General features: G+C 40.1%; 2 protein-coding genes across 16 annotated transcripts in view; both read left to right on the plus strand.

Annotated features, from left to right (window-relative positions):
• KALRN (kalirin RhoGEF kinase) overlaps positions 1–7,487 on the plus strand; it is a 675,561-nt gene extending 668,074 nt beyond the window's left edge. For all 13 annotated transcript variants that reach the window (XM_045502312.1, XM_045502314.1, XM_045502313.1 and 10 more), the window contains one exon: positions 547–7,487. In XM_045502312.1, coding sequence (XP_045358268.1) covers positions 547–1,092 — 546 coding nt within the window. In that variant the 3' untranslated portion in view covers positions 1,093–7,487. The remainder of the gene's footprint in view (positions 1–546) is intronic.
• Positions 7,488–8,911: 1,424 nt separating this feature from the next.
• UMPS (uridine monophosphate synthetase) overlaps positions 8,912–12,340 on the plus strand; it is a 42,940-nt gene continuing 39,511 nt past the window's right edge. Inside the window, exon 1 of one of the 3 annotated variants that reach the window (XM_045502346.1) lies at positions 8,912–9,157. In XM_045502346.1, coding sequence (XP_045358302.1) covers positions 9,002–9,157 — 156 coding nt within the window. In that variant the 5' untranslated portion in view covers positions 8,912–9,001. The remainder of the gene's footprint in view (positions 9,158–12,340) is intronic. The other 2 variants (XM_045502347.1, XR_006718375.1) reach the window with 2 other exon arrangements.

The raw sequence follows: 12,340 nt of genomic DNA on the forward strand, positions 1-12,340 counted from the left end.
TGTTCATCATTACCCTTGAGAGATGTACACTCTAATTCATTTCATTTCCTTAGATTAGAATCCTTAGGAATATTAAACAGAAACTGGGTTGTCACACAATTTGAGTGTGTTTCTCGTGAATTATGAGAACTCACCAGAGTCACAGTGACATCTGGGGTGAGAGAAGGTAGGGAAGCTTTTACCACTTCGTCTAACATTTTAGAAGGAAGCCAGTAAATGTCAGTTTTTTGACGGTGCTCCCAAAGAAGGCTCTGTTTTCCAAAATGAATAATTCATTCTTTTTTTCTGAATCAGTGCAGAAGTAAGGGGTGGTTGAGAAGACATGATTTTCAATGTCAAACAGCTTCTCTGAACTGCCACCCAAACTCCGAATTTAGTCTAGTTTGGAGCCCCCTGTGCACTTTGCATGGGCAATTGCTCATGCTCTATAGGCTTTTTCAAAGAATAGCAGAACCGTGTTTGAACCACCAGAGTCGTACTGGTAGTCAAGACAAGTCAGAGAGCTGAACTTGCCTTCTCTTCTCCCTCACGCCTGGGTCTCCTCAGCCGGAAAACCTGCTCATCGACCTTCGCATTCCAGTACCTCGAGTGAAGCTCATCGACCTGGAGGATGCCGTCCAGATCTCGGGCCACTTCCACATCCACCACCTGCTGGGGAACCCCGAGTTTGCTGCCCCAGAAGTGATCCAAGGCATCCCCGTCTCCCTGGGCACAGATATCTGGAGCATCGGGGTGCTGACATATGTCATGCTGAGTGGGGTGTCCCCCTTCTTGGATGAGAGTAAAGAGGAGACATGTATCAATGTGTGCAGGGTGGACTTCAGCTTCCCGCACGAATACTTCTGTGGTGTGAGCAATGCCGCCAGAGACTTCATCAATGTGATCCTACAGGAAGACTTTCGGAGGAGGCCCACGGCAGCCACCTGCCTGCAGCATCCCTGGCTGCAGCCCCACAATGGCAGCTACTCCAAGATCCCCCTGGACACCTCCCGCCTGGCGTGCTTCATAGAACGCCGCAAGCATCAGAACGACGTGCGGCCTATCCCCAATGTCAAGAGCTACATCGTCAACCGAGTAAACCAAGGGACATAGCCATCTCCTGGCCCTTGGGGTTTCACATGGAAGTGCAGTGTGAACCAAAGCAAGACTGAATGTCTGTAAATAATTCTGTTAGTTCACTCCATGCAGTTCTCTGGATCGAGCGATGTACCTCTTAAACCTCGTCAGTGGTTATTCAGGGTCTGGGCAGCCGTAAAATTACCCTAAACCCAGGGACATTTCAGAAGGTCATTTGGAAGAGGTAAAGATGCAAAGAGTCACCCAAAGCATTAAAGAGAGGGCCAAGGAGGACAAGAATACTAGCTGTTAGACAATTTTAATAGAGTGTTCCAAAATGAGTGGTTAACTGGGCAAACCCAAAGCTCACTGTAGTGAGTATAAAAGGTTTCTAACTCTGCTGAAATTTTAAGCAAAAAGTTCTATTTAACAGAGACATCATGTATGCCAACTATTCTGGTTTAGATTACTTAGATATAGTTTCTTAATAGGATACATATACACATACAGTAAAATATATCCCATTCAGGTTTCAGAGTTTTATAATATAGAGGTATATATGAAATCAATCATAAGTAACTTTGAGTGCTCCAGTTAAGACAGTAATTTATTTACCGAAGCATTACGTTGTTTTGACTAAGCACAATTAGATGACAAGTTTTTTAGAGCATTTTATAAATCTTGTATAGAAATCTTTTACCAGAACCCGTGCATTAAGAGAAAGCAATGTTACCCTTTTGCAGTCCGTGAATGAGAAGATTTTTCTCTCAGTCACAAGTATTTGATTAACATAGGTTCTGTATATGAAATGCTACCCCCAAATTCACTGGCAGCTCAGAGTTCATCTGGCAGGAAAGCCTGCCAGAAAAGAAGTCCAAATACAATAAGAGTTCTGGGGTTATTTTTATGTCTACACTCGGTTTGAACTAGGTAATGAATATAACAGGTTCATACAAAAGGGCAAGTAGAAACCTTTCCTACGGTTCCTAAGAACAATGTAACGACACTTTCTGACTTCTTCTACAGCTGTAGAAGGCAGTCCTCAGAAAGTTGGCTTGCTTTATTTCTAACCCCTTCTGGAAGCTAAGGGGTGCTTACCAAAAGGAGGCAGCCATATAGGCCTTTTAAAGGCCTGGTCCCAAGTCCTTTTTGAAGCCATGGAAAAAAATCTGATATATCACTCTAACAGAGCATTGAGTTTCAACTGTGATTGCAATACCTGTCACCACTCAGCCGCTGATATTTCCCTGGACCAAAAGGACTCATTGCACTTTGAGGCCAATGCTGCTTTCTGGCATGTATTCTCCACACACAGTGATTCTGAACTGCCCTTTCCCCTGCTAGTGGGGAAAAAAAAAAAACAAAAAACTTCAACCTGGGCATTTCATGGTTGTTTTTCTTTCTTTGTTTTTGAGGAACAATTTTGGGTTTTTTGTGTTGGTACATGACCCACCCTTTGTTTTCTAGGATGTGTTTTAAAAGTTGCTATTATGCAAATAATATTTTAAAACTATAACTCAAGTGTTTATCCTCCAATCAGGTTTAATGGCGTTGCTTCTCTCCTATGATAGGATTGAGAAAATTAAAATCGAGCTGCACAAAAGTGCAAGCAGAGAGTTTAAGAAGGATAAATAGAATTACAAATCTGTCTAAATGAAAAAGAATGGTGGAAATGAAGCCTGAACTTTAATATATTAAAACACTTATTCCCACAGCGGAAATATAGAATTAAAAATACTCATCTGTCTTTTCCATTGGTCTCAGAGCCAACTTCGTCATCCACCCTCCACCTCATCCCATCCAAGATTATAGATTAATCAATTAGTAGAAAGTACAAGCAATAAGACTAGATAGCATTTCGTATTTTTAGGATTAACCAAATACGTGGAAACTGATTCCGACTGTTATTTGGTTCCTAGTTTCGAACGGCCCTGGGTCACCGAGGTGCCCTCCCTCAGACCCTGCCCTTGACCAACCCTCTCTAGTCTTCATTTAAACCTACATGTATATACAAATACTATCTGATATAATATTTTAAAATTTAAAACATATTTACTAAAAAACCTTTTAGTAAACATGTCTTCATTGTGAGATCTAGCCTAAAAGAAGAAAGCCTGGTCCCTAGGGCTAGTCACGGGATGGAGGGCAGGTGCTGAGGATTCCAAATACCCATAAAATGTGGCTTGGCAAGGTCTGTTTCATCCACTGTGCACAGCAACTAAAGAACTCTCTGCCGAGTCCTTTTGAGTGTGTATGACCATGTAAGAGATGGGTTGAGTTTCTGCTGGAGAAGATTTGGGCCTTGGACAGTGGTGCACTGAGGGCACAGGAGAGCATTCATGAAATCATGTTGTGGGAAGGCAGCTGACAGAACGTTATAGCCAAAGGTTTTATATCAGCTTTTACATCAGAGTTGGGACAGCCCAGGTGTGGGGTTGCGTGAAATTTCCCCTCCCTGCAAGTACACATGCTGGGGAAGTGAGGAGACAGGACAAGCAGGACATAGAAATGAAAAGTAGGATGATTCTGTTAACTGGAGCCAAAGTACAATCATTAGAGTAGAATTCATTTAATAGAGGCCCCAAGAGAAAGGGTGTGTATTTTATATAGTTTGATAACGGAAGAAAACTAACAGAGAGGTTCCCTGTCTGCAAAGCCCCTGCTCACTCCCCTGTTATCCCAAGTAAGAGAGCAGTCTGGTTCAAGATTTCTCCACAGGGCGTTGGAAATAACAAGGAAGGCTTTAACAAGGAAGCCCAGAAGGTGGGGCTGGGAAACGCACTTGAGGTGGCGCTGTGGGCAACCATGGTGAGGGACAAAGGATTAGTAACCGCTTTCTTGTACCTGTTTTAGCAGATATGACTTTCTGGTAGAGAGGGGAAGAAGAGAAAATGGTCCACTTCGACCGCAGTTCTTAAAATCAAAACTTAACTGGGAATTAGTGAAAGTGAGCTTCTAGTTGAAATGGGAAAAATTAATGTTGGTGAAAGTCCTAAGTTTCTTGCTTGTTGTTTTTCATTGCATAGAGTTTTGAGGTTTGTTTTGTAAGGGTGGGATGCAGAAAGAAGAAAAGATCAGGGACAACCCGTAATAATTTTTTAAAGATACCATGATTTACTGCATCTTCTACATTTGTTTCAGATTAAATAGATTTATATCCACTTACAGCTGAATGTGGGAAAATTTTTAAGAGAAAAATTGTAATGTGGAGGTGTCCTTCAGGACTCTCACAGCCATAAACACTCGTGGGTGAGTAGAGGAAGCAGAGGAAAAGCTGGCTTCACCGCTTTGTTGTTCACAAAGCCTTTATAAATAGTAGTGCCTTTCAGAGGGGAGGTGGGGAGATAAAGAAGTTCATTGTATTTAGACTGACTGATACTGCAGCATTTTTTTTCTTTATGTTAAAATATCTTTTAAATGAAAACATCTGAATATAGGGTGAGGCCAGGAATGCTTGAGTTTCAACCTCAGCTATTCCTGATTCGTCCTTTCTTACAGAAAGTCTTTGTTTTTTTCTGTCCCAAATGTCCCCATTGTTGAAATGGGTTGGGGGGGGGGGTGGAGAGGAGGGACTTTAATCTCATAGGAATGTTGGGAAAATAGCATAGTTGGGATGCCTAAAAAAAACACTTTGATTTTTTTAAAGTGCTACACACTGCCAGTGCTAAGAATTTTATTGATAGTAACTTTGAACATTCCAGGTTTTCAATACTCATGTTTTAGGATACCATTTGCAAACTCGTAAGATTAAATTCTGTAATTTGATTTTAATTGGAAGTACCAGGTGCTCTTTGTCTAAATGTTATTTGGTCTTAGCCTGTAATTTCAATCATTTAAAAAGCATGTCTACAGAAAAAGGTTAGGAGACCTGATGGTCTTATGTGAATAAACTGTTTTCTCCAGTATTTCTGATGGCAGACACAGATTAGGGTGCCCTCCAAAGCAGCTGCTGCTCTCTCTTCTCAAGCTATATGCTTGGGAAACATTGACAGAGAAGAACCCAAACAGCCACTTTCCTCACTGGGAGGGCAGAAGTAAGAATAAAATATTGTCTGATATCACAGCTCATTTCTTCAGAATCTCACTGGCATCCACCGTAAGAAGCAAATTACATGTACAGGTGTAGAAATGAATAGAACTGTTGGATTTTAGAGGGGAAACCTTGGATTTCTCTCTCCCTCTCTCTCTTTCTCTCTCTCTCTTTTTTAAGATACTTAAGAGTTTCTGGAGTAGCATATTTGCTTTCTTATAGTCTCCATGATTTAGTGCCCAGGAGTTAGTCATTCCTGTTTGCTTGCCTATGTGAAAAAGCATGGAAATTTAGATTTGTGAGAACATGAGGGAGCAAATACCTTATAAACTAGGTGGTGGTCATTTCTGTGTATTAACTAAAACTTGGTCCCACAAATTTGATAGAGGAGGAAATATTGCAAACATAAGGGGTCTCTGCAGTAGGGCAAAAGTGCAAACTCACCACTCCTCTGTTTGGTTTTGAGGAATGTGGGCTTTATTCCTTTTTCTCCCGTGTAGCGTGTCTGTGGAGTCTGGGTTAGGCTAACACTGTCTGTGGGCTTCCAGTGGATTTATTCGCATTATGATTGTTCTTAACTATTTAAAGTCTAGGGGTCATTTGGAAATTAACAATTAAACCTGGGGCAGGTTTAGAAAAGATAAAGTTCATACATACTCCACTAAGAAAAGGGAAGCTACTGTGTTAATATTAATATTTATTTTCTAAAAACTATAAGGCTCTCAGTTGTTTCATTAATTCTAGAGGATTGGAAAGAGCTGAAATTTGTCCATAGCCCTAGACATTTTGATAGGAAATATTATGTGAGAAATCTATATAGAAATAGAACACAGAAATATCATAGGCTGTATCTTCTATGAAAGGCATTTCTGCATTTTTCATATGTGTAGAAGTTAGAGGAGAGGAGAAATCAATTACTCTTAAGACAAATTTTCATCTTTAAGGGTCATTTTGGGGAAGCTTGAAATTAATACTCGTGAAAGCCTGAAATACTCATAGGCTATTGTGTTTTGTCAGCCTGTCTGTTGGGAGATTCTAAAATGTGGTCAGCTTTAGTTTTATTCAAATGATTGAGATTAATTGTTTATTCAGATGCCTGTTATTTCAGAGGGTGAGGATAGCTGAGAGAAAGGTGGGTAGTGGGAAAACAGTGCAAATAAAATTTAACAAGCTAATTTGCTAGCCCAGGGATAGCTAGCATTAAGAGTTCCATCAATGCCTGACTTCTATCAAGAGATGAATCCACATCGTGGAGTATTATGGGGACGGTTACCATGCTCTCAGAGACTGTGGTTATGAAGTTAACAAAACATATATCTCCTCTTACTAACTTAAGCCATATCTGTCATCTCTGTGTCTGATTTTTTTGACCCTGGTGCTTTTACTTCTGTTTCTGCCAAACTGCAGCCTGCTCTATGGGGAAGGTGAGTAAAACCAGTAGTTAGGACCAATGTGAAGACTGTGAAAAACACTAAACATACCCGTCAGAATGAGATCCTAGTCAGAAAACAGTAGTGATCAAAGTGCAAACTGTTGGAATATATGGATATATGTACATCTGTACATGTATATAGTGTATAATATGTATGTATATGTTATTGCTCACATGCAGAAATCTATCCAGTTGAAGACAGCCCAGGTCGGTCAGTTTTTCTACTGGAAAACCACTTAGAGCCATTCAAAACCATTAGGGCTGATGGGTGGAGTTAGGGTCTACTCATCTGGGAATTACTTGCTGTCCTTTAAAGTCCACAGAGCCAAGTGAACAAAGCCTGAAACATAATGGGGCCATCATTTAGGTTATCTGTTTACCTGGGGTCAGGAGTATCTTTATATTTGAATTATTAATAGTTGGTTTGCAAACTGCATTGGCACCTCTTGGTTTTGAGTGACCCATCCCCACCAAGTCTTTTGAGAGTTTGGGGTGGCTTCTCTGGCCCTTGAGATCAAGGGCCTTATCCATAAGTGGATAGGTTTCCCCATAGGGACCATTACACATATACATATAAGTACATACTTCCATCAGGCTTGTAACAATTGATTTAAAACCACTCCACAGTATTGATAAATAGCTCTATATTTTCAAGGTGCAGAAGACTTCCACAGCCTTAATTATTTCAGTGTCTTGCTGGTCTGCCTTAAGTGTATCTTCTGGGTTTTTGGTTGTCTTATTATTTTTAAAATTTTCTGCAGTTCATTTTGTATGCACACAATGTCGTTTTGTAAAGGTAGGTTGTAAATATTTTATTTGTAAGTCAAAATCACTCATGTGTAATGTTGTAAAGTGATGACCTTCTGTCTTGTTATTACTACAGTAAATGTTATAAGTCATGGATGAAACTTCAAAATGTACATCTCACAAGTTATGCATTCCTATAAATACACTATACTAAAGGTATTATTTCTAGTGGTCTTTTTCTTTTCTTTCTAATTAAAACCATTGTTCAAAGGAAAGAGTAATTTTTTTTCTCTTTCCCAAATATATGAAAGCCTTTGACAAGATGAAAATATCACATTATTATTACAACACTTTTTGCCCAGCATTTTGGAAAGAAAGCAACAATTTTGCAGCCTGGAGAAGTATCCTAAGGCATTTCCCTATCCAAAAAAAAAAAAAAAAAGGAAAAAAGAAAAAAAGTCAAGTAAATCTCAGGTGTGTGTTGTTAACTTCAGCCTTGTGTTCCAAATGCCAACTTTCTTAGAAAATTGTCAGGCCTTCTGAGCTGGATCTCAGAAATTTGTGCTGCTGAATCATGGTCTGCTCTCAGAATCTGGATTAGCCTATACAGACATGAACAGGTCTGGGTGAGCCACCCAAGCGTAAGCGAGGCTAGCTAGAGTATTACAGATCAAGTGTTTTGATTAGCTTACTTTGCCAATAAGAACAAAACTGTTACAAACATTTGGCTTCTTTTTCATCAAAATTTTACTGTATTTATTTGAAATGAGAAACAACTCTCAAAAGCATGGGTTCTTCATACTGGCTGGTCAGCACAATCTCTTCAGAGAACATACAGACATTAGAAATATCGAAATATAGAAATGAAATCAGAATCACTTTAATGAGTGACCATCATGAGCCCTATGGTTTTAAGGGTTATTTCCCTTAAAGTACTGCCTTCTACACATAATGGGAATTCCCCCACATTAAGAGATTTATTTGTAAGGACCAAATACGCTTGCATTTTCAGATTGGCAAGATTATCCTCCTGGATAACCTTGATATGGAGCAATTTATCCTCCTCTCTTCTCCTCCCTCCCTTCCACATCTGCTGTACACTTACAACGCGCCAAGCAGCTGAGCTATTCTAACAGGAATTAACACAAGTCCTCCTCCAGGACACAGTTCCGACAGAAGAGGTCATAAACAATTACCTAAGCGCTTTATGGTCCCATGTACGAATTGCTATGGCATTGTCATGTGCCAGATGCCATGAAGTTAACAAGAATTAAGACATATCCCTGTCTTCGAGAGCTTTCAGTCTATTTGGAGAAACCAGGGTCGAGGCAGGGATGGGTACGCGGAGGGAGGGAGGCGGGAATCATGGCAACATTGGCGATTAACGACAGGCTCAGCCAGGAAGTAGATTAATTAAGGGGCCATTGCGCTACAAAGTGGGCAGGATTTACACAAACTCTCCAGAGAGCCTTGGCTTTATGACTCGGGAGTCAATCTAGGTATTCGGAACTTTGAACTCCAGCGACCCGATCCAGAGGCAGCCAGCAGAAGCACAAACGACTGCATCCACCTCGCTTCCACCACCAGACAGCCCGCGCTGCTTTTAGACTGGCAGAGATGCGCCGTGACCGCCGGAAGTCAGGGAGGAAGAGGCGGGGCTTTCTCGGGTGACGGTATCGGGGCGCCGCAGGCCTGGCGCGCTTTGGAGTTTAGAACGGGACCGGGAGCGCGTGGCCATGGCAGCCCAAGAAGCGGATTTGGAGTCGTTGGTAACGGGTTTGTACGACGTGCAGGCTTTTAAATTTGGGAACTTCGTACTGAAGAGCGGGCTCTCTTCCCCCGTTTACATCGATCTGCGCGGCATCGTGTCTCGACCACGTCTTCTCAGTCAGGTGCCAGCCGGGGAAAGGGGAAGAACGGGGCTGGGTGGTGGGAATGGGGACCTGGAGGTGGAGAGGGTGAAGGAGTTGGACTGTGGATGAGAGCAAGAAAGCCGAACAGGCAGCCGACCCTACTTACTGTCGGCGTGGGGAGTCGATTTGAGAAGCCCAGAGGCCAGGCACTGTTAGGCTTTTGCGGAATGTTGATGCAAAATGAGCAAACCTTTCTTAAATTTTAAAGGAAAAGAGTTTTATTCGGACCCAAGTTAGCCGCTCTGTATACACAGTCTTCACAAAGAGAGAGCTCCAGGGCAGGAACATTTGGTGCAGGGTTATACATTTTTTCTTTTTTACATAAAGAGTTAGGAATTACCATGGCCAAAGGCATTTCAGAAAGTTACAGATTTTATCTTAGGTTTTTAGTATGTAGAAGGTTGTATGACTTTAATCTTATAGGAACCTAGGAACCAGGGAGGTTTGTAAGCTTCCCCCCTCCCATGAAGCAGATGTACAAGGTGTGCTTTGGGCAGAAATAGGGCCCATGCGGTGAGGATTTGCTTCCCTGGGAGCCCAGAAGCAGGGCCCACAAACAGGAAAAATTGTTTCCTTTATTTTATCAGGATGTAGAATGCAGCCTGCTCCTTGACACGCCTGCTTTGACACGTGCTTTGCAAGAGAGTCAGGAAGCCCAATTTGGGGCACTGTCCATATGTAGCCCTGAGAAAACTAGATGTGGGGATAGAGGAAAAGATGGGTGGGGGAAGAATTTTTGGAAGGGCTTAAATATTTGGAAGGACTGTTGCTTAGAAAGGAGGATTTGATTTTGCACTTTGTGGCCAGGAGGGAGAATGAAGGCCAAAGGATGGCGTTTCGTGGAAGCACTTTTTTGGTCAGTATAAGGAAAAACTGTACAAATTAGAGGTTTCTAGCACAGTGCTTCTCAATCTCTGAGTATATTTGAATCACCTGGGAATTTTGTTAAACTGTGTAATCTGATTCAGTAGATCTAAGGCAGGGCCTGAGGTTATGTCTTTCTAACAAGCTGTCGGCCAAAGCTGCTGACCACACTGAGTAGAAGGGTTTGAATGTCCTGTCCGTTAGAGTTGCTACTAGCCTCATCTGAATACTGAACATTACGAATTTTAAAGTTGAAATAGTCACATGTGGCTAGTGTCCCATTGGACAGTGCAGATGTAGAACATTTTGGTCCTCACGGCAGTTCAGTCAAGAAGACACATATTATTTCCTCCACCGCCTAAGGGTTTATTCTCATCCTTTGGGAACCCTATTTTGTGAGGTTATTTATTATACAAAGGATTGAAGCACTAGTTGAAGTGGGTTGGGCTATTCTCACCATCCAGAATCATACTATGGTACATCTGTCTCAGTCCTGAGAAGGTAAATGACTAGGGAATCTTCTAATGAAAATTTGGCTTAGGTTTTATCAAGTCAATTAGTTGATGACTAAAAATTGCTTTTAGATACTAGATCTTAGTGTGCGTGTGTAATTTTTGGTAGTTAACTCAGAAATTGAAAACGTTGAGAAACCTGGCTGTAATGGAACTCCTTTTGTATCTACTTATTTATGCGAACAGTATGTCTCAATATTTATACCCCCCAAAAACCCGATTGAATTTACACTGAACTCTGACTTCCTGGTTGTAATACTTAGCGTAAGTAAATACATAAACAGATGAGGGGGTACCATTCCTCTCACTAAGAGAAGTATTTCCAAAATAATCCATTCTTCTGCTTCTATCAAAATTTGCAAATTTTTATGTTTTAATTAATTTCATGTTTGTAGTAATTGTAATAATACATAACAGTTTTCAACACTTAAGAGATTTATGGTCATAGGAATTGTTTTAATTTACAGTTTTAAATTTGAATTTCTATACATTTTTGTCGTGGAGAAATATGATAGAGTGATCACTAAAAGTTTTCCAAGTATAAACTTAATTACATTAGAATAAAATTCTGTGCACAGTGGAATGAAAAGGAATTCCAAAAATGTAAAATTTTCCACCTTTCTTACTGCAGCATTTTCATATTTTTTAAAAAGATGTTCAGTATCAAATCACTACAGCATTTGCATCCTATTGTGTTCACTTTTAAAAGAGTGACATAACAGTTCTAGGAAAATGTAATTTTTTAATACTCTAGAAATTATATCTTTTGCAACTTAAAAATATTCACGGAATTTTCAAATCTTTAGAAGTATAGGTGCAAAAAATTTTGAAGACCTGATCTAGTTCACTAAGCAATTCGTGAGTGATTGTTTGCTTTCCTTTTTTTAAAAAATAGGTGGATGAGAGTGTGCATTCTAGCATTAAAATGCGATGATTTATGTGGCAAAGGATATTATAGTACTTCACACAATAGGCACTGTACTTAGGAAACTTTTTCTTTTTTTAACATTTTGGTATGTAAGCTTCCTGTTTTTTTTTTTTTTTTTTCAGTATTATTGACTATAAACTCTATGCTGTTCATTACATCTCTGTGACTTATTTATAACTGGAAGTTTTTATCATTTAATCCCCTTCATGTATTTCACCCGCTCCCCCCAACCCCTCCCAACTAATAACTGATAGTTACTTAGTTTGTTATCTGTGTCAATAATTGTTTGTTTTGTTTATTCATTTTGTTTTTTAGATTCCACATGTAGATGAAATCATATGGTATTGCTCTCTCTGTCTTGTTTAACTTAGCATAGTAAATACCGTCTAGGTCCATCCATGTTGTTGTAAATGCAAGATTTCATTCTTTTTTTATGGTTGAACGATATTCCATTGTGTATATGTGTGTATTGTATATGTATGTGTGTGTATACACATACACCACATCTTTATCCATTTATCTACTGATGGACACGAAGGCTGCTTCCACATCTTGGTTATTGTAAGTAATGCTGCGGTGAACATAGGGGTGCATGTATCTCTTCGAATTGAAGTTTTTGTTTTCTTCACATAATTACCTAAAAGCGGAATTGCTGGATCATATGATACTTCTATTTTTAATTTTTTAAGAATCCCCATACAGTTTTCCATACTGCCTGTACCATTTTGCATTCCCACCAACAGTGTATGAGGGTTCCCTTTTCTCCATATCCTTAAGGACACTTGTTATTTCTTGTGTTTTTGATAACAGCCAACCTGACATGTATGAGGTGATACTTCATTGTAGTTTTCATTTGCC

This window comes from Leopardus geoffroyi, chromosome C2 (genome assembly GCF_018350155.1).
Source record: "Leopardus geoffroyi isolate Oge1 chromosome C2, O.geoffroyi_Oge1_pat1.0, whole genome shotgun sequence".
Classification (NCBI taxonomy): domain Eukaryota; kingdom Metazoa; phylum Chordata; class Mammalia; order Carnivora; family Felidae; genus Leopardus; species Leopardus geoffroyi.